The 23297-nt window shown below is 44.4% G+C and overlaps 2 protein-coding genes across 2 annotated transcripts in view; one reads left to right on the top strand and one right to left on the bottom strand.

Annotated features, from left to right (window-relative positions):
* Nucleotides 1-13245: 13245 nt before the first annotated feature.
* On the bottom strand, nucleotides 13246-18794 carry aoc1 (amine oxidase copper containing 1). Its single transcript, XM_056299783.1, has 5 exons — nucleotides 18682-18794; nucleotides 16301-17848; nucleotides 15071-15359; nucleotides 14224-14356; nucleotides 13246-13515 (listed from the first exon to the last, which is right to left on the bottom strand). The coding sequence occupies exons 2-5, from the start codon at nucleotides 17835-17837 to the stop codon at nucleotides 13246-13248; spliced, it is 2229 nt and encodes a 742-aa protein (XP_056155758.1). The 5' UTR covers nucleotides 17838-17848; nucleotides 18682-18794.
* A 3771-nt stretch (nucleotides 18795-22565) lies between these two features.
* sspo (SCO-spondin) overlaps nucleotides 22566-23297 on the top strand; it is a 172151-nt gene continuing 171419 nt past the window's right edge. Inside the window, exon 1 of the mRNA XM_056299211.1 lies at nucleotides 22566-22618. Coding sequence (XP_056155186.1) covers nucleotides 22566-22618 — 53 coding nt within the window. The remainder of the gene's footprint in view (nucleotides 22619-23297) is intronic.

The following is a 23297-nucleotide window of genomic DNA, read 5'->3' as shown; positions in this document are numbered from 1 at the left end:
GTGTTGATACCGGTGTTCAGTTTTTATCTTCCACTTGACCTTGCATCCAGGTTGGGAAAATTTAAGAAACGTTGGACCATCACCGTTATATAAAGTGATCTTGTCATGCATTGTATTCATTGAGGCTATCTAAAACAGAGCTTGCTTTTGAAATGGCCCCAAGTTATGTTGACCCCTGCCCATCTGAGTGTTCTTCCTCACAGTAAGGACAGTCTTACTTTATCAAGGGCGCTGCCTAGTGACCCATTAAAAGTTGTGTCAACCATGTTAGTAACATTACTGACGCCAACGATGCGTGTGGGGGCTCTATGTAGGTCAGCATTATAGCATGAAAAGAAGCTTTTATTCTGAAATTGGTCCCCCGCCACTGTCATTGTGCTCACCCTGTTAAAACACTGAGTGTTGGGCCTTGGGCTGCTGGCACATCTCGGGTTTGTGTCCTGAATGAGCATGAATGTCAAAGTAGAAGAAGTGATGAAGCGACTGCACACAGACGTGACAATCGGTAGTAATTCAACCACAAAAGTGTGTCTGCCATACCCAAAACTATTTCAACGAGGGATGCAGATGCCTCTATTTTCAAGGATGAGCTTGTTGTGTTGCCCTTGAATATTTCTTCTCCTGGATCATCACCTTGTCGTGGTGGAGAAGCTTGCGTGTCCCAATGATCCCAAGAGCTATGCCATGCAGAGCTTGGCCCCTGGTAGGGTCACCCAAGGCGGCTAGGTCAAGGGGGAGGTTCCAGACAAAGCGCGATCCACCAAAGACCTCAACAGCGGAACTGGTGGAAGATGTCTCCAGGTCACAATGGCAGTGAAGGCAGATGAAGGCTGCAACAGAGGGTGGTCCCCAATCATCTTGGTTCTCCGTGCCACTGGACTATGGCAACCCCCTGCCAAGGACCGTGTGGTGGCTGCAGGTGCATCAACCTCTCCACCTAAAAAGCTGTCACGTGCAGGCGCCCTCCCATTATGTGGCTCCAGGATCGGCCTCTACGCCCACCTGAGGACCCAGAGGGAGGATGGTCATACTTGACCCCGAGTGACCACCGATGATGATGATGATGACTTGAACATGATGGTTATCGATGAGAGAATAACACTAATCACATTTCATACACACGCTGGTTTCCAGCCTGTAGGGACACAGGTGATAATTTGGCCTGTCAGCAATTGATCCAGACATGTGTATTTAAACATCCTAGTTTTGTTTTGTGCGAACATGTCCCATTTTGGCTCCGTTCCCACAGTTTTGGAAACCAAACTATTATAAAGCAATGTTCCAAATTCATTATCTTTTTTATTTGTATTTTTCACCAGGACATGGATGACATAATGGACTATCGAACTCTCAAAATTCACACGAAAGTTTTCAAGGCAGTCTTGAGTGTTTTTTTTTTCCTTCGTGTGCCGTAATGTGTCATACGTAGAAACGCATAAGGCATGGCAAAAATCGTGTTTTACACACTTTTCTACTTGCAAATTTTCCCCCCTTTTCTCTGATGCTCTGCTGTTCGCTCCACCCAAAACGGGGGTTTGTGTGGAAAATTCTGCCGTATAAACGAGATAGATTAAAGTGGTGAGGAGAGTCTTATTTTCCCCCTGTATGCAAAAGAAACCACTATCAAAATTAACCTGGCACTCCATCATTTTGGATTCGTGTGATGTTCCATATGAACATGAGGTATTCGCATACAAACAGGGCTATAAAGGTGCTTTTCATAAAACTTGAGCTCAGTGGAGCCTTAGACACTGGCGAGGTAGCTTCAAACTTTTTATAACATGTTAAAAAAAATTAACATCAAAGCAACCTTCAAAGTAAGTTGGAGACAGCAAAATTGGTGCTTTAATTGTGGTAAGCAACATATGACTATGAAAATAACCAGTTTCTTGATCATGAATCCAAGGCTGTTTTTTTGGGTGGAGCCCGGGGAGGGGGGGGTAACAGATTGGAAGTCAGGGAGATGAGGCAGTTATTATCGAGGAGGTGGGGATGCAAAAGGGACTTGTTTTTGTCTGCTGTATGAGCCAGGAGTGCAGATGGGATGCTGTTTGTAACAAGATCCCTTGGGTTCCCCTGTTCACAAGGGACGGGTGCATGTGTCAGAGAGAGAGAGAGAGAGAGAGAGAGAGAGAGAGAGAGAGAGAGAGAGAGAGAGAGAGAGAGAGAGAGAGAGAGAGAGAGAGAGAGAGAGAGAGAGAGAGAGAGAGAGAGAGAGAGAGAGAGAGAACGTGACCGTGAATACGCTTTACATCTGGACTTGTGTCAAAAGTTCAATAGTGTGTGAGAGACAAACCGTCTGTGCTATGCCTACGCACGCATCGCAGCCGGTTGAATGTGGGAGCCCTTTGCAGATAAATCACTGTGTCGTGGCGTTATGAAACAGGATCTTACACTACAAAAGAATACTGTCACCTTCATAGAGCAATGCATCAAGAAGTGGATGTGAGGGATGTGGTGCTACATAAATGTGCTCCACCTGGGATGCAGCTAACGTTGCTAGCAGTCTTTTCTGTGCCCTTTAGCAGTACAAATATTACCAGGTCTTGTCATGTTGTAAGAGACAGTCAAACATATGGAAGTTCAACTTCTCGCAAGAATGCACCGTAGCTGTTTATATTTGGTAGGTTTGCAATGTAATCTGATTCATAAAGGGGGGGATAAATTGTTGGGGTTTTTTTTGCGGCGTCTCTTTTTGCGTGTGTTTAATGGCCGATCCCAAGGGCCCCTTTTCCTCAGCCACTGCTAGATACATACATACAATGCCCCTTAAGTGATTCATATGTTAACAAGTATCAGCTGTGAGTCACACTGCAAAAAAAAAGAAAAAGTTTTCAGCCATGACCAACTCAATCATGCCGATTATCCTTAATTATCCTTTTACCCAAATATGTTTCTCACTTACCCTTTCAAAGCTAGCATACTGTAGAAATGCACTCAAAAAGTGAGTGAGAGAGAGAGAGAGCGAGAGAGAGAGATGGAAATGGATCTTAACGAATGGCCAAAACAGGGGGTCCCAGGGTCTTGAATTACACAGTGGAATTTCAAACCTTTTCCATGTTTCCACATTCACCCAACCACTGCCCCCCCCCCCCCAAATGCCCCACCCCACCACCAACCGCGAGCCATGAATGAACAGCTACACGCTATGGCTGCTTTTAGCTCGGCACTCAGCACATGATTGACGACTCACACGCTCGCTGACAGTCATTACGTCAGCAGATCAGTATTTCTGTGACGGGAAACGTTTCCCCTGCCTAAAACCAGACCTTACTGAACTGTTTTGGGGTAGTTAGTCATTTGCTGGTGGTACCCAAGTGTGGTGTGATAGATAGAGGCCATGCAGTGTGAACGTGGCATCCATATGCTTCAAGATAACCACGTGTCTCACCGGGACACATTTTGGATGTCCAGTGGTGGAGTGAAAACATGGAACAGATGATGTGAGACCACGTCACACCCTCCTTCAGATGTCTTCTTTGATTCAACTCTGTCTGCCCGTCTGTCTGTCTCTCATACTTTCTCTCATATATTCGCTTATCCCCTCAGCTAATCTTCTGCACAGTGATCCATCCACCCACACAAACAAACTCACAATCTCTTTCTCTCTCTCTCTCTGTCTTCATCCATCTTTTATCTTTCACCGCTCTGCTGTCAGTCTCTCGGTTCGGTGGAACTGATGTTGACTCTGGCTCAAAACCTTTGTCTCAGCTGCTGCTGGGGGGAAGGGGGGTTATTTTGAGAAGTGGACAAAGAGGAATGGGATGGTTGGCATACCAGGGGAGGCACACAGCATCACCACACACCCACCAGGCTGTTGACACACACACACACACACACACACAGATACTTGCTGTGTGATTCCTCCCTGCAGTCTTATTAATCATATGCTATACTTATCCCATATCGGCTCTCCTATCTGATAAATATGAGTGCAGATAAGCGAGGGGATTGAGCATGACATATATTACATGATGCATCAAACAGTTCTGCATCAGCTCAGCCCTGTCCAAACACTGGCATAAGCACCATGTCAAAACTGAGGCAAAATGTAGCATATTCAAGTAATAAAATGTTTCAACTAGGCAAGATTTCTTGAAACAAGATATTCATGTTGTGTTCAGATATGTTCTTACCAGAAAGACCGATAATCTTGAAAACAAATTAAATTGCATTGATTTTAAGCTATTCAGTCTAGTCCGGAGTAAAACTCGAGTAAAACCCGAATTTAATCATCAATCACCAGTCCCCCATTAAAACCTTTCTTATCTTACTTTTAACGATACTCTTTTTATGATGAAATAGCTAAGCTAGATAACCCAAGGTAAGTGTTCTTTAACGGTGCTAAAGAATCTTACCCAGTTCGTGAGTAAGTGAATCTTGAAACAAAATGTTACTGTTTGATTTGTGATTTTCTGTCAGACTTGTTCAGATATAACGTTTTTGTTGTTGTTGCTGGGAACTGTTTTCAGTGCCCCCTGCCCTGCCTATTTAAAGGGGACTTGCCAAATTCAGTATTTCAAGTTCACCCTGACTTCAGCCATTCTAATATTGATGGGGAAAAAAAGAATGAAAAGGAGAAATAAATAGTGAAAGGTGGGGTTGTGACTGCCGTCAGCATGTCTGTGTTCCTCAAGTCATGGGAGGCGTGTCCAGCCCCTCGCTCCCATACTGTACTAATTATAAATCGTACTAATTATATTGTAGGGAAGACCCTCATTGAGGCTACCATTCCTCAGACACCCTCGCCGGACACTGTTGCCACCATCCAGGATCTGTATCAGCGGAGCAGTGAAGGGCTGGACCCTCAGCAGAGTCAACAGCTGAAAGACCTGCTCCAACAGTTCGCTGAGATTTTCGCTGCACGCGAAGAGGAGTGCACCCAGACCAACCTGGTGCAGCACACAATCGACACTGGTACAACCCCACCCATTAGACTGCGACCCTACCGGTTAGCGCTTGCCAAGCGTGAAGCTGCAGAGCGGATGATTCTAGAGATGGCTGCGGCCGGGGTGATAGAGCCATCCAATAGCCCTTGGGCCACCCCTGCCATCCTGGTCAAAAGAAAGATGACACCTGGAGGTTCTGTGTGGACTTTCGTCAGCTGAACAATGCAACTCGCAAGGACTCCTACCTCTTGCCCCGCATTGACAACGCTCTGGACCACATCGCAGGGTCACAGTGGTTCAGCTCACTTGACCTACGGAGCAGTTACTGGCAGGTGGAGCTGGCACCAGAAGCCAGACTCAAGACGGCCTTCACCATCGGTCAGGGACTCTGGCAGTTTCGTGTGATGCCCTTTGGTCTCTGCAATGCCCCCGCCACGTTCGAGAGACTAATGGAGAGGGTGCTGGCTCACATTCCCCGCAACCGGTGCGTGGTTTACCTTGATGACCTTCTGGTTCATGCCGCTGACTTCGAGCTGGCCCTAGAGAACCTCCGTCAGGTCTTCCAAGCCATTCGGGGGGCGGGCCTGTGCCTGCACCCCAAAAAATGCAACCTCCTTCGACGTGAGACCAAGTTTTTGGGCCATGTGGTGGGGGCAGAGGGCGTGGCCCCTGATCCTACTAAGGTGGAGGCGGTTGAGAAATGGCTAGTTCGGCGAAACGTCAGCAAGGTGCGCAGCTTCACGGGGCTCGTCTCCTACTACCGATGTTTTGTCCGCAACTTTGCCTCCATTGCCAGTCCCCTACACCATCTCACCGAGAAGGGACGGGAGTTCCACTGGGACGACAACTGTGCAGCCGCCTTTGCCCGGCTACGCACTGCCTTGATCACTGCACCCATCCTTGCCCTTCCTGATCCTAAGTGCCGCTTCATCGTTGACACAGACGCCAGCAATGTGGGGCTGGGGGCCGTCCTGTCTCAGGAAGTTGCTGGGGTTGAGAGAGTGGTGGCTTACTACAGTTGTGTCTTGAGCCGCCCTGAACGCAATTACTGCGTTACACGACACGAGCTCCTGGCGGTGGTCGTGGCGTTCAATCATTTTCGCCCCTATCTCTATGGCCAGACCTTTCTCCTGCGGACGGATCATGCGGCCCTGATCTGGCTGCTCAGCTTTAAGGAGCCCAAAGGCCAGGTGGCTAAGTGGATTGAGGAGCTGCAGAGCTACAACTTCGAGACCCAGCACCGAGCTGGGCGCCTGCACAGCAATGCAGATGCCCTCTCCCATCGTCCCTGCAAGGATTGTAGACATTGTGAGTGCCAAGAGGAGCGAGACAGAGCAATCCTCCAAGTGTCCACCACGCGGCAGGTTGAGCCAGAGGAGGCATGGCTGATGGCAATGGACAAGCAGGAGTGGCAAACAGCGCAGGATAGTGATCCCACCCTGGCGGGTCGACGCCAAGACACGCCCCCACTGGCAAGCTGTCTCTGCCATGTCGGTGGAGACCAAGGCCTACTTTTCCCAGTGGGCCACCTTCGCCCGGCATGATGGACTGTTGTACCGGGTCTGGCAAGCGCCGGGCCGGGGAAGAAGTGTGTGGCAGTTACTGGTGCCCAAGGACTGGTGCCAACGAATGCTATGGGCAGCCCACGGCTCGGTGGGGACAGGTCACTATGGGGTGGCAAAGACGCTGAACAAACTGTGCCAACGGTTCTACTGGGCCGGATGCAGGCATGACACTAAACTTTTTGTGCACTGTTGTGATGCCTGCACTGCCAAGAAAGGACCAACCAGACGCTCCCATGCCCCTCTACAACAATATCAGGTGGGGGGCCCCCATGGAACGGGTCGGTGTGGACTTTCTTGGCCCATTTCCCACCACAGACAACGGAAACCGGTACATCCTTGTGGCCATGGACTACTTTACCAAATGGCCTGAGGCGTATGCGGTCCCAGACCAGAGAGCTGCCACTACAGCCGAGCGGCTGGTGTGTGAGATGTTCTGTCAGTTCGGTGCGCCCGAAGAAATACACAGCGATCAGGGGCGGAACTTCGAGGCACAGGTATTCACTGAGGTGTGTCAACGCATGGGGGTGAAGAAGACCAGGACAACGCCCCTCCACCCCCAGAGCGACGGACTGGTGGAGAGGTTCAATCGAACGCTCACAACACAACTCGCTATTGTCACCTCACGGCACCAGCGAGACTGGGACTGTCATCTACCCCTGGTCCTGTGGGCGTACCGGTCGGCAGTACAAGAAAGTACTGGGTGTACACCGGCCGCGCTCATGTTCGGGAGAGAACTGCGGACCCCTGGGGACTTAGCCTTTGGCACGCCCCCGGGTACTGACCTTCCCAAGATACCCGGTTTTGAGTACCTGCTGGACCTCCAACAACGTCAACAACGGCACATGAGTTTGCTCGGCAGCATCAGGAACAGGCAGGTGCAAAACAAAAGCGGGCATATGACACTCGTTGTCAGGGCCGCTCCTTCACCCCAGGAGCAAAGGTGTGGGTCTTCAACCCAACCCGGAAGAGAGGAGTCTCCCCCAAGCTCGCCAGCCAGTGGGTGAGGCCCTGTGAGGTGTTGGAGCAGCTTTCGGATGTTGTGTACCGGGTGAAACTGTGTGTCCGGGGGTGGGTGGTAGTTCTTCACCGGGACCGTTTGGCAATTTACCGCCCCTTGGCTGAAGAACCTGTAGATCAGTTTAGCCCACCCGGGACGGTCCCTCCTACACCCACAGGCCCTACCAACTGGACAGACAGTGGGGAACAGGGACCCGTGCCCCCGCGGCGGTGGAGACGGCTTCCCCTTCGCTATAGGGACTTTGTTGTCGGCTGAGGACAGGTGACACGCTGGAGGGGGTAATGTAGCGAAGTTGCTACCCTGTCAGAATTGTGCCAATTGTCCTGTTTTACACATCAGGCACTGCGCGCATCTTGTCAGTTGTTATTAAATGTTTTGTAAGTGTTTTATGTGGTTTTATGTGTTTATGTGATTACTATTTGTTGTGGTGTAATTGTAGTTGTCATTCTGTTGTGTTGTGTAACCTTGGAACTGAAACCCTGAACAACTTTGTTGTTCGAGTAGATGACCCCCATGTATTGTGTCACGTTTCCGTAAATTCTTGTTTCTGTGTGAGTTCAATAAAGGTGCTGCAAAGTTGCCTTTGTCGTTGCTTCTACGTTCGCCACAATATTATTAGTACAGTCTTTTCTTCTTCTTTCGGCTTATTCCCTGGTTTCTCAGGGGTCGCCACGGCAGACTGTTAAAAAAACATTTTTTTTGTTTCCATCGGTAGGTAGCCTGTGAGGGTACAGCTCCAATGGCGGCCGTTGTTAATCTGGGCCTCGACTGATCCGGTATGGTTTTGTCAATCCGCATAATGATTTGGCAACAATTTACGTCGGATGCCCTTCCTGACACAACCACTGACCCTATGGACGGGGGCATTCCAGAATTCACGGACTTGCGCTCACGCCTGTCGCCAGAATTAGAATGAGTAGATACGGGATGCTAATTATCAGCCCTTGAATGTTGCCGAAATACGAAGAGGTGAAGACCTGACGCTTTATGGTACGTGGAAAATCCTTACTTCCCGGTTCATTTTTCAAGCCACGCTGTAAACAGATGACACCACACAAAGTTAAAGTGGAAGGAAAGAAAGGGTCTGTATTAATGACGCATTTACTCTGTACAAATGTGTTTACTGTTTTTTGGTCAATTACAAATGTGTGATTCAATGTAATGTAGCTGGCTAGCTAGCTACATTACATTGAATCATTGGCTATATTACGTTGAATCAAGCTGGCTAGCTTGATAGCCGTATAGCAGACCTCATGCAGGGTATGCTATCCAGATATCAGATGATTTTAAACGTATGTGACACTTCCATACATGAGTCACGCCGATGTATTCACACGAAAGTTTAACTGAATGTGAGGGAAGTGTTTATCTTAAACCGGTGGAGTGATGCCACAAAAGTCATGCGGATGAAAAAAAGGCGAGGGACGGGGAACGCTGAAAGCAAGGTGGCAGGGAGGACATGAACTTAAGGAAGGAAAATTGGAAAGGGACTCTAAGGTGTAAAAATGTGTTAAAAAAAGGGGGGGGGGAGGAAAGGGGATAAATACCAAGTAGGGCTCTGTTGTTATTGGGTCGATGCAAAGGTGAGATGTGTTCATATCCATTCTGAAACTGACTGCAGACTCAGACTCACGCTGTCTCAGCAAAACGCTTGGCAGAGCACAGCCCCGATAGGCTGCAGTCTTACCAAGGGAGCATGTGACTATGCATAGCTAGCTGCATATCTTAAAGCATGCCATCAGTTAGCAAAGAGCAAGATTTTTAAGCAAAGAGGCTAAAACCAATATTTAAATTAATACATTTCAACAACATGAAAGGGGGATATCTTTTTGAACGTGTAAATACAGATACATTTCACACAACTTTCAAAAAATTCGAGTTGTGGGATGTGACGTGTGAGATGTTTGTCCCCGAGTGGACATTTGCAGATAATGATAATTAAACCAAACATGTTTAAATGTGAGTCAGTGCATAACTGTGATCAAGCTCTCCATTTAACGTGGGGATAACATGTTTATGCAGCAAATGTGCAAGACATCTGGTGAGCTGGGCAAAATATAAACTAATTTTCTAATTTTTCTTGTCACTTTTCCTCAGTGGACAGCAGCTTTTGAAATGGTTCTATCTTTTCATTTAATAAAATACACATGAAAGATCGATAGATAAGTAGGCCAAGTAACCTGATGGTGTGAAAATCCTTTTTTTTTCTTCGCTTGGTGACTCAGGAAACAGCATAAACAACAAATACATTTTTTCCAGGGAATATGCAGTACCATTTCTGGTAGCTGGTTGACTGTACAAATGACACACACACACTTTGCAGCTGTCACTCAAATTACTGGAAAAACCTCAGGGGGCAAAAACTGTTATTAAACAAACTCAAAATGGTTGAAAAATCAAACATGATTGATGGTCCTGGATAGTCCTGGCGGCAAATCGCATAGCAAAGAAATCTGGATTTATGCAGTTTGTGCACCAAATCTTAAAGAATTCAAAATTTTAATAAAGGAGATATAACATTATTTGATTACATTTAACTGGTAACTGTAGTTCCTCCTAATGGTACATTCAGTGTCACTTTTTAAATACAGAATACAATGATAAGAGGCACAATTTTTTCAAGATACATACAAATTTGTGCTTCCAGCATCATTTTCTCCTTATCAATAATGCCAATAACGCCTTTTTTTTGTTGCTCATCTTGAAAAACTGTTTCCAGTGCAAACCTTATCTTTGCTGTGTCTACCGGAAAGGTGTCCCGTAGAAGGTAGAAACAATTTATTAGTCAAAAACAATTTTTACACATACCTAGAATTTGTCCTCTGCATTTAACCCATCATAATTATTAGGAGCATTGGGCAGCCAGTTGTTGTTTACATTATCAGAGACTTGAGAGAATGCAAACACAAATAATTCAGCCCCTGATTTGTCGCGATTTCTCCAGCGTAGCATGCATGACACTACCACAGTGGCACAGGCCTATATCAAATGCAATGCCGTTGGCACCTATGGCGGGGGCCTGTGGTCCCCTTGACACAGAACCATAAATCGGACAAGGAAAAGAAAATATAAAGAAAATGGACTCATAATGAATGTATGTGTAACCAACCTTACCTATTATGAGTCCACATAGAACTGCAAACAAAAAACAATATTGCAAATGGGAGTGAACTATTGTTGACAAATTTTTTTTTTATGGTGTTGAGATGAGGCCACATACACGTTGCATTCATCAGTTGAAAGAAGTCATTCAACAGACCGCTAGGTGGCAACAATCAACCACTTTCAAGTCCTCTATGAATCCCCCAATAACTTCTCTTCTCACAAACGTCATACCATTGTTTGGCAGTTTTTTTTTCTTTCTCCAGTATTAGATTAAGGAATATCAAAAATTTAACAAACGAGCTGACTCGCTAGTTCTGTATGTTTTCTGCAGGGAGGCCCATAATTTTTTCTTGATACAAAAGTGATTGACACTTGTCCCACAATGACCATAATGTACTGTTATAGCCGTGCTATTGCAGTTACCTAACTACTGTCCTGCTGAACACGTACATAACAAATTATGTGACACTATTTTGTAAAACTATTTTTGATGCTAGCATTTTCATAACAGCCTATGTTCAATATAATGAGGCAGCACTGTTGTAATCACCACTTTTGGTTTCTCGCACATTGTCATCAGCAGGATATTCATAGTGAGAGAAATATTGCAGAATTAGGGAAGGTAAAATAACTTTGGACATTAATTGGTGGGTGAAATTCAATTTCACAGACTTAATAGCCATAGCCCCATGGCAGATTGAACAGGATTTACTGTTTTCCTGCTCAGTGCACTGCTTTCCTATGGTTTGCATGTTATGATGTCAAGTCCATCAATGCCATGGTAATAGCTATAGGAATGCTAGTTAGCCATGAACAGTAGATTCACATTTTTTCTTTTGTCTCCTTCTCTAACGCAGTCCACTGTGTCATGCCTGTGTAGCTCTCGTCTTAACCCTCTTTTTTTACTACTCATGCTGTAAAACTTCAGTACACACTTTAAAAAGGTTTCTGATTGTGAAATTCCTGACAACAGTTGTAGGCCAGATTCCTTTGGCCCACATTCAAAACAGGGATTATTTACCATTCACACAAACTGTTTTTGTCATTACAAAATAAACCATTCACTGTTATTACTGACACCCATTGTATACAACACTTTGTTTGTTCATACCTAATGTTTATTAGCCATGTTTTCATACAGCAACATTTCAATCAAAAGTATTACATTTACAGTGCAATGTGAATAGCGGAAAATCTTTATCCATGCAATACACAGATGATATGCTGCTGAACACTAATACAGTATTGTGACAGTGTTATACAAGGCTTGGGTAAAGAGAGGACATACAATTGCACGTCTTGTTGGTCTCCTGCACAAGTGCGTCAGGTTGCCAAGGGCAGCAGTGCAGCCAGGTGGTATCCTGGACCGCTTGCAGGGAAGCATCCGGACTCAGGCTGTTTGCTTTGTAAGGCCTGTTGTATTCCGGGCAAAAAAAAAAACCCACCAAAGGGACAAGCAGAGCACAGTGAGGGCCAGGAGTCTGCCACTTGTAATACGGATACAACGCATCCTGCATCCTGGATTCTCGTCAGAGTTAAACCCCGTCCATGGAGACCAAGGAGACAAACATGGGATTAGGAGTGCTCTTCTCCCACGCCGCTCCTACACTTGTTACATGATGTTTGAGCGCCACCATCCACCCCCCGGAGACCGCATCTGTTGCTATGACAATGCTAAACAAACAGGCTGGATAGATGTCGTGGTTCTGATACATATACTGTAGCTGTGGTGAGGTTTAACCTGCATGACATTACAATGGTTTGTGTTTGCATGTGCACGATTTCAGTCTAAAGTCTTGCTTTTCTCTATTTGAGGCAGCGGGATGGATAGATGAGAGAGGAGAGACACAGAAATGGGGAGAGATATTACAGAAAAATGAAGAACTAGTACTTTAGGTCAGGTGGGGCGCGGTGTCTCAGTCTGGGAACATTTCGATCTGTATTTCCTTTTCCCCATAAAAAAATGAATTATCAAAAACATCACATTTTACATTGACATACATTAATGCATTTGAACATTTAGTATGATTATTATTATCATTATGATTAATAATGATCATTCTAATGATAATCGACTTTTTTTTTTTACACTGAAAAATAAACTACACAAAACAAGACTTAAAATTTTAGGCTCAGAGACCAGTTCAGTATCTAACCTCAGGCATCCTTCAAGCAAATCACACTGTGTTCACACTCTTCTTTCAACAGTGAAGGCCTCGGGAACCAGCCTGCTTACACATTCAGTATAGTTACAGGAACTGTTCAATCAATGCAAACTGGAGTCCACCAAATGACACACATGCAGTTATTTAGGCCAGTGTCTTACAGGTGCAGATCGGGGCTTGCTTGTAAACCCATAGTATTAATTATAACCTGGTTACTAGCTGTTTATTTTACAGAAAATATGACGGAAGTAATTTTATTTTTGATAACTTGCTGCTTTTGTTAAGTTGAAGAAATTGAAGCCAGGGCAACACATTCACTTTCAATGCATTCAATCAAAATTTGGAATGAGAGAGTTGCCATATCTCAAATATGAGAATCATTGTTTTGCTGTTAGCAAATCATTTTCCAGAGATGTTCATAGTGGGGGAAAGAATGAATTGAAAGTAGATGGTGGGTTTTCACAAAACCCACTTTGGACAAGTCCTAGGGTGTAACAATACCCTTAGACTCCTGCATAAGTGCCATTGTAAAAGAAAGGCTTGTCTGTCACACAATGACCAATGACCTCGGGTGTCCATCTCTGGACCTTGGGCTTTTTGTCCTTGTCCTGTCGGACGATGATGGTGCTTTTGGATGCCAGGGAAGGGTCCTCATCAAAGAAATTGAAGGGTCGGAGAAAGAAGCCTACGGCATTGCCAGGTGTTGCAGTGTTGGGGATGTCTTCTGAGTGAGGCACATGTAAGAAGCCCACAGTCACCCAAGCAACCAGGTCCTACAGAGAGGAGCGCAACACAACGTGAAGGTTTTGGACATTTTTAACAACCGGATGTGGTTTTAACCTACGTATTATAAGTGCAAACAGCAGAAAAAGGTCAACATTTTATGGGTTGCTTCGACTTGCCAATCAAATCGCAACTGGAAAATAGGTTTCACTTGGGAGGCGCCCAGTTGAACTCCAATGACATAACTGCATCACCCCAAATTCCTAGGCAGTTTTCCTGCTATCACTTAAGCTAACACAGCAGACATGACCAATAGTTTGTATTACTATAGTTTAAAAAAAAAAATTGAAGTCTGTCAAAGATTATTATACACTTTTTTTAATGAAGTCATGCATGATGGGTCCATTGCATCACCACATGGCCATCTTGCTTGGTTAAAAACAAAACAGTGATCAGATAACTACTATAGCCGATGAACTGTGTACATGTGATTACTTGTATCAGCAGAAAATACATATATGCAATGTCAGAAGATCATGATACCACACCGAAAGTAGAGGTCTCAAAGAGCCAACACATATTCATGAAACTTGAGTCATCATAAACTTTGTTGTCACTCAGCTTACCTCAAGACCACCTTCTTTGTTTGTTAGTTTTAATGGTGTGCATGTTTGTGTATATACTTTATGAGTGTGTGTGTGTGTGTTTGTGTAGGAACCAGCTAGCTCAATGCTTTTTGTCTATTGTAGATGTTTTACCTGGTTGACAATATCTTCATTGTTGCGGATGTAGTCCTCAAAGGACACCACAGGCTCCCATGGGTCATTTTGGGTGTAAATGCTGCTGCTGGTGGCCTCACTGTCTCTATGGCAAGTCACAGCCAGTGGGTATCTACAGAAAGAGTTTAATCAGTAAATGAGTGGCTGTCAAATCACTGTCATTAAGACAGGCAGCAAACAAAGAGTTCAAGTAGAGCCACAATACAGCTGTCATTCAGTGTGGCTCATTATGGGTTCAGTGCCAGAAATTTTAGATCAGAAAATATTTGTGACCTTACAGGGGGGCATTGTAACCTCAATTTTAGCAAATAGTATTGCTAATTATTTTTCTCACTGGTTAGTACAACGTAATGTGATACGGGTTATTCTGTTTTGGGTTTTTTTTCTGGGTACCTCTGATACATTTATAGTGTGTAATAGCACATGATATAACATTTAGTATATCCTACATATTGTACTGTATATTACAGGTCAAATAATGTCAATCTTCCTCTTCTTTCGGCTTTTTTCCTGTTTCTCAGGAGTCGCCACAGCGGATTTTGGTTTCCATCGGCACCCTGTGAGGGCACAGCACCAATGGCAGCTGTTGTCAACCCAGGCCTTGAGCGATCCAGTATGGAGCCTTGACCGATCCGGTATGGTCTTGTCAGTTTGCATAATGATTAGGCAAAATTTTACATCGGATGCCCTTCCTGACACAACCACTAATCCTATGGACGGGGGCATTGGTAAAGGGCTGGATGCCATCCCAGTATTCACGGACTTGTGCCCATGCCTGTTGCCAAGGTCACATAATGCCAATATGGCCAGAAAATATTTTTGTTACCTGGACCAGCTGATGCCATTTTCCTCTCTGTAACCTCTTGGCAGCACACTGTGGGCATGGGAGTTGAACTGAATACGGTAGCCCCTCTCATGTCCCCACTTGTTCCTCTCATTGGGGTTGTAAAAATGCACATATCGGGGGAATTTTTTGCCAAAGCGGAACGCAGCGCTGCGCTCTGTTTTATGCTGTGTCCTGTGGAGCTGGGATTGGAAAATCGTGTGCTTCGGACTCCAGGGATTGGTGAAGTTGACAAATTTCAGATCAATCGACTCAAAGCTGTTCTCTCGACCTGAGTCACAACAAAAGCAAAGAATAGTCAACTGAAGATGAGGGTTCGGTTTGAAACAGTTCAATGAGATGAGATACATTTACTTCGAACACAACTTGCTTTACTTTTTTTTTCCAGCAGGGTGAAAGTTATTTCAATTTTAATTCAGACAGTTCAGGAAGAGGATTTCCTTCATCAGCCTTTTCCCATGAAACTGTTCTTATATCTAATCCACAAAGAAACAATGGAGAATTATTTTGAGATATTGGAGGTTTAGTTCACATTTTTAGCTGGCTTAGTTTAAACTGAATTGACCCCTAAAAATGTTGTCTTGTCCCACCAGTTTAACATGTAGGGCCAGTGCAAGGCCACTGCTCAGACCTGACATAAACCGTTTTACACAGTTGAGATAAATCATTGACTGATTTTACATTGCACAGTTTAATTACCCCGGGAAACTGACAGCATACACCAAAAAACACCCCAACCACAACGCTGAAATGATGGGCCATACGTTCTCTTTCATAATGGGCCAAAGTCCGGAGAGGTATCTTATCTTCACTGCCACCAATACAACACTTGCTTTAACACGCAGTGTGCTTCTAATTAGTTAAACACTTACTTTGACTGTTCAATTAGACGTTTTGAAGATATGACTTTTCTGCAAGATACACATTAATAATGATGGTATTCTAGTTTTTTACAATAATTAGAAAAGTGCAATTATTTCCCTTTGGAGATAATAATGTTTGCTGCACTGTGCTTCACTTGATTCTGAAGAATAATGTTTATAAAGTTATGAACTGTCAAGAGTTGTATGTTGCACATAATGCTTGTTATTTTAATTATCCATTCGATCAATCAATCTATCTATCTATCAATCAAGCAATCGATTGCTCAATCAATCAATCATTATAGGACAAATATCAAATGGAATGATTTTTGTATCATGTGCCACTTACCAGCAATATCCAGGTCCACTTTATAATGGATGAGGTGAGTGTGCAGGTTGCCCAGTACATAATTATACACCTTGGTGCCATAGTGTAGTCCATTAGGTGTGAAGAATGTGGCATGAATATATCCAGTGGCACTGACCTTTGCCTCCATCACCCCGTTCTGGTAGAAGTGGAAGTCCCAGATGTAGTCGTAGTTGTAAACTGTTGAGGTCGTCCGCACCACCAGCACAGTATTTTCCAGTCCCCCGTAGAAGTTGTATCCCCCCTGGAAGTTTGAGTTAAAATGCCTTCTTAGTGGCATCGCTGTGGTCATCTCAAAAATACACAGCGCGTTCTTGTGGTGCATGGGTTTATCCGTGTCATAGTAGTGGTACAAGTCCACAAAGGTGGCGATTTCTGGGCAGTCAATCCCAGGAGCCAGCTCGAAGCTTGTGGTGCCCATGGCCCAGCCAGCATCAATGTATTTGGTTTGCATGGCCGCGGGTGTATCACCAGCGTAGAAGGCAATAGCTTCTTGGAGGCTGATCTCATAGGCGATCCTTTCTCCATTGAAACGGAGGTCAAAGATCTGTAGCCCAGCGGATGAACGCACACGGTAAGCAAAAGACCATCCAGCATATTCAACAAAGTTGCGGTCGATGTGGTAGCGAGGCCCCTGAGGCTCCACAAGCTTCGGACCGTGGATGTCTGTGGGGGTGTTGCTGTGACCACGGGGTATGTAGGTGGAGAAGAGGTCATTATCATCATGGTTGGGTAGCTTGGCTTTTTCTGCCTGTCCTGTGTCATATTTTCTCACCAGTTCCTCCATGCTGTCAAAGTACTGGCTATTGTACCACACCTTCTCTACACTCCACTTTTCTGGATCCAGATCTCGATGGTTGACCAGAACCTCGAATCCCACTGGGTGGATGAAATAACCCTCCACAAACTTCTGTAGCATTATCCAGCTTCTCCTCTCACCTGGACCCAGCCCACGTGGGGCTATGTCTGAGAATGTAAGGCAGCGGTTGGTGCAGTTTGTGAAGGAAAACCCTCCTGTTGTCTCAAACAAGAGCTTGTGAGCCTTGACTGTGATCTTTTCCAGAAAAGCTATAATATGATAATACTCTGAAATTGTAATAGGCCGTGACTCAAACTGGATGGGCCTATCTCCTTTGAAGGTCTTTATTTCATGGGACTTTGGGAATGGCAAAGGACTGACGATGTACTCAGTGATGTTGGGGTTGGCCTGGTTCCCAAACTGTACCACCACGCGGGCCTGGCGCAGGGGCTTGGCCTGTCCACGGTCCAGGGCCCTCAGGGCCTGGTGCTTTCTCGGCAGGTGCAGCTCCATCAATAGGATGCTATTCTTCTTCAGGGTCTTGCTGCGAGCATCAGTCAGCGCCATCTCTGGTATCCGGTGGAGGTAGGCTCGGACAGCTTTCATCTCACGGACAGTGAGGTCAGCAAACATGGAGGCACCATAATGAGACCACTCTTGACTTCTTGAAGCACCACAGACATCCAAGGAAACCAGCAACAAAACACACAGAAACCTCATTTCTGGGTTTACTGAAATACAATGAGAAAGAGCTTTATTTGAAATGAATATGTTCTCTGGTAAGTACAAAATAATCCCTGTGCACGAACCACCCTTTCATTACTGATTCAACACCCTATTCTCTGTTCAGCAATTTTTGAATGTACAAACTGTTCGTTGCACCAAGAATTAAGTAATCAAAGCACCAATACTCAGCATCATATCATATCATATCATATATCACATCATCTCATATTATATCACATAGCATATATCAAATCATATATCAATCTTATCATTAAATATGCTGAAGTGGTGAAACACAACATACTTTACCTCCTTCAATAAATTCAAATAGATCAAGTGAAATGTTTTCCTCACCCACCTTTTACACATCACAGCTGAAAAAAAACAATTTCTCTCCCTTCCTTTTCAATCAATCATCTTCCCTTTTCTTCATCTTAAATGTAACAATCTTTCCTCTTCCTCCCCACAGGAGCACTAACAGTACATATCACTTCTAGTCTGTTGTAGTGATTTTCAGCCCAGATTGTACTGTGCTCTCTGTTTATCTCCTAACCCTGTGCATGTTCAGCACTTAATGTTCTGCCAAGTTATGTTGCACTCAACCCCCTCCCATGTCCATGAGACACGTCTCTTCAAATCCCCCTGAACAACCTGGCGTTCCTGACATACTTGGGCATTTATTCAATTTGATTTTATAACACACATACTTTTACATACAGTATTCATGTGACAATAATGTTGTGTATGATGTCCTCCTAGCTTTGGAGCCGGGCTATCCTTTCCCGTGAAACACTTGCACTTGCAATCCACAACAAAGAAGCAGAACAAGCAACTGTACCTGTGGAATGCACTTCTAAAGCCTGAGTATCCTTTTGCTTCAAGCCCTCTGGGAAATGAGGTTTCTTTCATCCAGTGCAGCTTCACCCCAGTTGTACAGAGTTCCTCCCTTACTAAATGGATGAAAATTGGCATATGGAAATAGGAAGCAATGAGCTGCTGCTTTTATTAAACCTCCTACTTTGCAGAGGTGGAGGCAGATTGGCCAACAATGGGCTGTAAATGTGGTGAAGTCAGAGGTGCTCTTGACAGATAATTAATCCAGCAGCCTTGGTGCATGCACCGAAAGGGACTGGGAATTAGGTTCTAGGTTTATGCGGAAATGTAAAAAAATAGATTAAATATTCATCCTAACTCTCACTCTAATATTAAGCACAATAGATGTTAAACTGGGAGCTCTCAGTATAAATACTATCTTTGAGATTTTTGCCGAATCCACTTGCTTTGTTGCAGTGTCTGAATGATGAGCATCCAAGAAAACTTAGTGAGACAGGAAAGATAAATATAGATTTCTGCAGAACCCTACTCTCTGACATTCTGCTATTGTAATCCAGAGGTTATGTCCTCTCCCATCAGAAGAAATTATTAAATGAACTTGGCTACACCAGCTACAGAAAACGTTTTGCACCAAAAATGCATGTTGCAAATGCATGTTTAAGTTTGTCTTCTTTCATGGTAATCTTTTAGTGGACAGTAACTTCTGATTGATGTTTCACAACTCGCCGTTCACCTGTTGCAACGAGGATGGACTTTAGTCTTTAATTTCCTTCACATCATTTCATCAAACAAGTTTCAAGGGACAACTTTATATTGTATGTGACCTAACAAGATTTCAACCCTTGAGATGCAGAGAGACTAGTTTCACAAATAACTGCTTCATCTTCCAGTACTTAATATGAAAAACTTCTGTAGTTTTATCCGTTTTGCACTGTGCAGTTACTGCTTTTGATATCATTTCACATTTTATAAGTATCAGTGTATGAAGATCAAAGTTATAAAAAGTATATTAAAAAATATATTGCTGTTATCATTTTTTCTTCGCATGTCTTTATGCATGCTCAATAATCCAGGTAAGGAAATCACAGAAAGTTGAATCGGTTCATCTGGCCACAATGTTTATTGAGAGAAACATTTCATCACCCATGCAAGGGACCTCTTCATTGTCTAGACATAGACAATGGCATAGACACCGCAACTATTCCCTGATCCTGCAGCTATTCTGTGGCTATGTGTCGGAAGTGTGTCTTACAACATTGTGGTCAGATGAACTGAGTCAACCTTCAGTGAATTTCTTCATAGGGTTTTTTTACTTCCTTGTCTGCGTATGACCCCCCCCCTTTTCTCCCCAGTTGTATTCAGCCAATTAGCCCACTCTTCCGAGTCATCCCGGTCACTGCTCCACCCTCTCTGCTGATCCAGGGAGGGCTGCAGACTACCACATGCCTCCTCCGATACATATGGAGTCACCAGCCACTTCTTTTCACCTGACAGTGAGAAGTTTCATCAGGGCATGGGAGGATCACGCTACCCCCCCCCCCCCCGAACAGGCACCCCGACCGACCAGAGGAGACACTAGTGCAGCGACCAGGACACATCCGGCTCCTACCCGCAGATACGACCAATTGTGTCTGTAGGGATACTTGACCAAGCCGGAGGTAACACGGGGATTCGAACTGGCAATCCTCGTGTTTGTAGACAACGGAATAGACCACGGAATAGACGCCCAAACCATTTCTTTTATAAACCTTTGTTAATCAAAGATAGTTCTTACTGTACATGAGTAGCCTCCCTCCTACCATACAGTTGCACACATTAATTCACAGCCGAGAGTTGCCCAGTGCAACAACCATCCATCAGCTTACCATTTACAATAGCCGACTTACCGGACCTTCACCACGTTTCTGTTTACAGCTGCAGCCGTACTGCACGCCAGTCCCCCTAACTTACTGAATGTTTATTCTGGCTGACTTTTAAACCTGTCAGTTTGAATTGGAAGCTTGTTTAATTTGCTGGATTGAATTGAATTGAAGAGAATTTATTGAAGGTCATTCGTACTATTTACTGTTACCCAGAGTCTTCATCCAATGAACCGTCTAGTGACGCTGAACAGTTTATGCAAAGCACCACTGTCCTTGCACCATTCGTATCAATACGAACTGTGAAAAATAGTTGTTTATGGATTATCGGTTATGAGGCTTTCAGACCTGGGCTGTGAAGCTTTCTGATTTTGGTATTTTTCAATTTTTATCCACCTTGTTGAAAATTCTGTAATTTCTGACTACTTATTAGGAAACACATTATGCGCAGTAATTTTGTCTCCATTCTCTCCACAGCCTTATTCTCAACTCCCCCCCCCCACACACACACACATTCCCTCCCACTCAGCCTTCTTATACATGGTGACTAATGATAGCCAGCAGTGACTCATCTCTTTTCAATTACTGTTAAGATACAAAAGGGCTCCAGTGCTCCTATTGACACTGAGGGGAGCTGGACAAAGCAGAGGAGGGAGACGTCAATGATGACAAAGGATTTCACTTATTGGGCTGTGGTGACTAAATGCTGGTATGTTTTGCACCCTTTTGAAAAAAAAAACTATGAAGCAGATAGGTGAAAACTGGGAAGCCACGTGGAACGTATGATAAAATTAAACCCAAGTGATGATGATGGCGCCTCCTTTCTCCTCCTAGCACAGGCCAAGGTGTACCATGGTGACAGCTGTGTTTGAGTCTCCTTGCCGCGGGGTCGGGAGGTCAGATGCGGCATATTGGCTTGTCTGAAAGCCGTTGGGCCCCCTGTCTATAGACACGCTTCATTGAATAAACGCCCCCACCATCCTTCCCGAAACACCTCTCATTATAGGATTAGACTGACAAACATCTCTTCATCTAGTGGGTGCAGCTCCACCCCCCACCCCCCCCACACACACACTCACTCTCACTCATGCAATAACACATTTTACCATCCCTCTGTCCCCCTCTGCGGCCTCCTTGTCCACAGCGTCCCGTACTGTTTGACGGGGGCGAGGTCAGGGGATGTGTCCGTCAAAAGTCAGGTGGCCAATACCTGCCCTCCCAGCTGTGACCTTAACACGTATAGCCAATAACAATGTCCTCAGATGGCACGGTGCGTCTTACGAATCACCCCCCGCATTTAAAACCCGGCGTCAGGGGCAGCGATACCCCCATAAGGCAACAACATATCACTTCACTGAGGACTATATCAGAAGCTGACGGACAGAAGGAATAAAGAAAAAGAATATTGAAGGAATTGGAAAAGAAAAACACGAGAAAAACATCAGATTTAATTCACTGGGTTAGAAATTGAGGAATTACTTAAAGGACCCAGAGACCCCAAGATCTTCCATAAAGCACTTTAAAGGTAGGTGCACCTGTTTTTGATGTGGTGTCAGCGTGAAAGCACGCAAACAAAATGTACTGGACCCCACAACAACACTCAGTTCTGAATATGTTGCATGATGAAGAAGAGGAGATTTTGATAACACAATACCAATTTTTTTGCTGATTGGTTATAAAGCTTACAGGCAGTACTGTAAAGCATTGTGATTTGGTATGATCAAGCTTTATCTACCTTGTAGAAAATCTGAAAATTCGGGCAACTTTGTGTTTATTCTTAAAGCCTGAATGGAATTGACTTAACAGAAGAAGAAAAAAAATTGAATTACTTGATAGAGTGCTGATTGTTCTGAATATATCCATATACTTGAACTGTAATGGATTAATAATGAATATAATGGATTATAGTGAGCGAAGATACACATTTTTTGTCATTCTGCATCCCAATATGCTACGAGTGTATCCGATGTTTATCATTTTAACCCTTTTCCTAGGAATTTTAATCAGGATCGTTGACAGAGGGAAGACCATGGAGGCTCTACTGCTGTCTTTGCTTGGACTGCGGATGGTGACGGGACTCGGGTAGGGATGGCTCCAAGCAGCAGTTAATGGCATTTTTTGATAGAATATACAGGGGTAGGAGGGAGAGACGGGGAACACGAGGCAAGGAAGTGATATGAAATGAGCCGAGATGTGAGAGAGTGAGTTTGGTTGTGAGAAGTGGGAGGCGGACCGAAACTCCCAACTTGTTACGACGCCTGTGGTCAAAGCACCGCCGCCGGGCTCATTATCTGCTAAGCCTCCCTCAACAGTGCATGTCAAAAATCAATGACTTGCACCCTTGGATCATCTCATCGGTGATTCTTGATGAATATGACTACTTTGAAATGTTTGATAAATACTACCAGGTGTGAGCAGACACACGTAGATGTATTTTATATATTAACACTGGGCAGAGTTTGGACTCACCACAACAAACCCAGTCGGGATCTCTACAGTGGTTCCATGATAAATCTTACCACTATGCAAACTCCCAATTTTACAAAGGAAGGAAACAGTTTAAAACATTTGAATAAAACCTTTCTTTAGGTGCTGGTGATGAAATGATAATACCTCTGGGGTGACTGGTTGAAATGAACAAAGCATAGATTTTACGTTATTTTGTCAGAAACTGTTATTTGTAATGTTGCTCGGCCAGGTCTTCCTCGGAAAAATAGATTCAGAATCTAAGGGTGACAGTGGTTAAATAAAGGTTTATTAA

Source organism: Lampris incognitus, chromosome 19 (genome assembly GCF_029633865.1).
Source record: "Lampris incognitus isolate fLamInc1 chromosome 19, fLamInc1.hap2, whole genome shotgun sequence".
Classification (NCBI taxonomy): domain Eukaryota; kingdom Metazoa; phylum Chordata; class Actinopteri; order Lampriformes; family Lampridae; genus Lampris; species Lampris incognitus.
The sequence above is the reverse complement of the archived record's forward strand: the minus strand, read 5'-3'. Positions and strand labels throughout refer to the sequence as shown.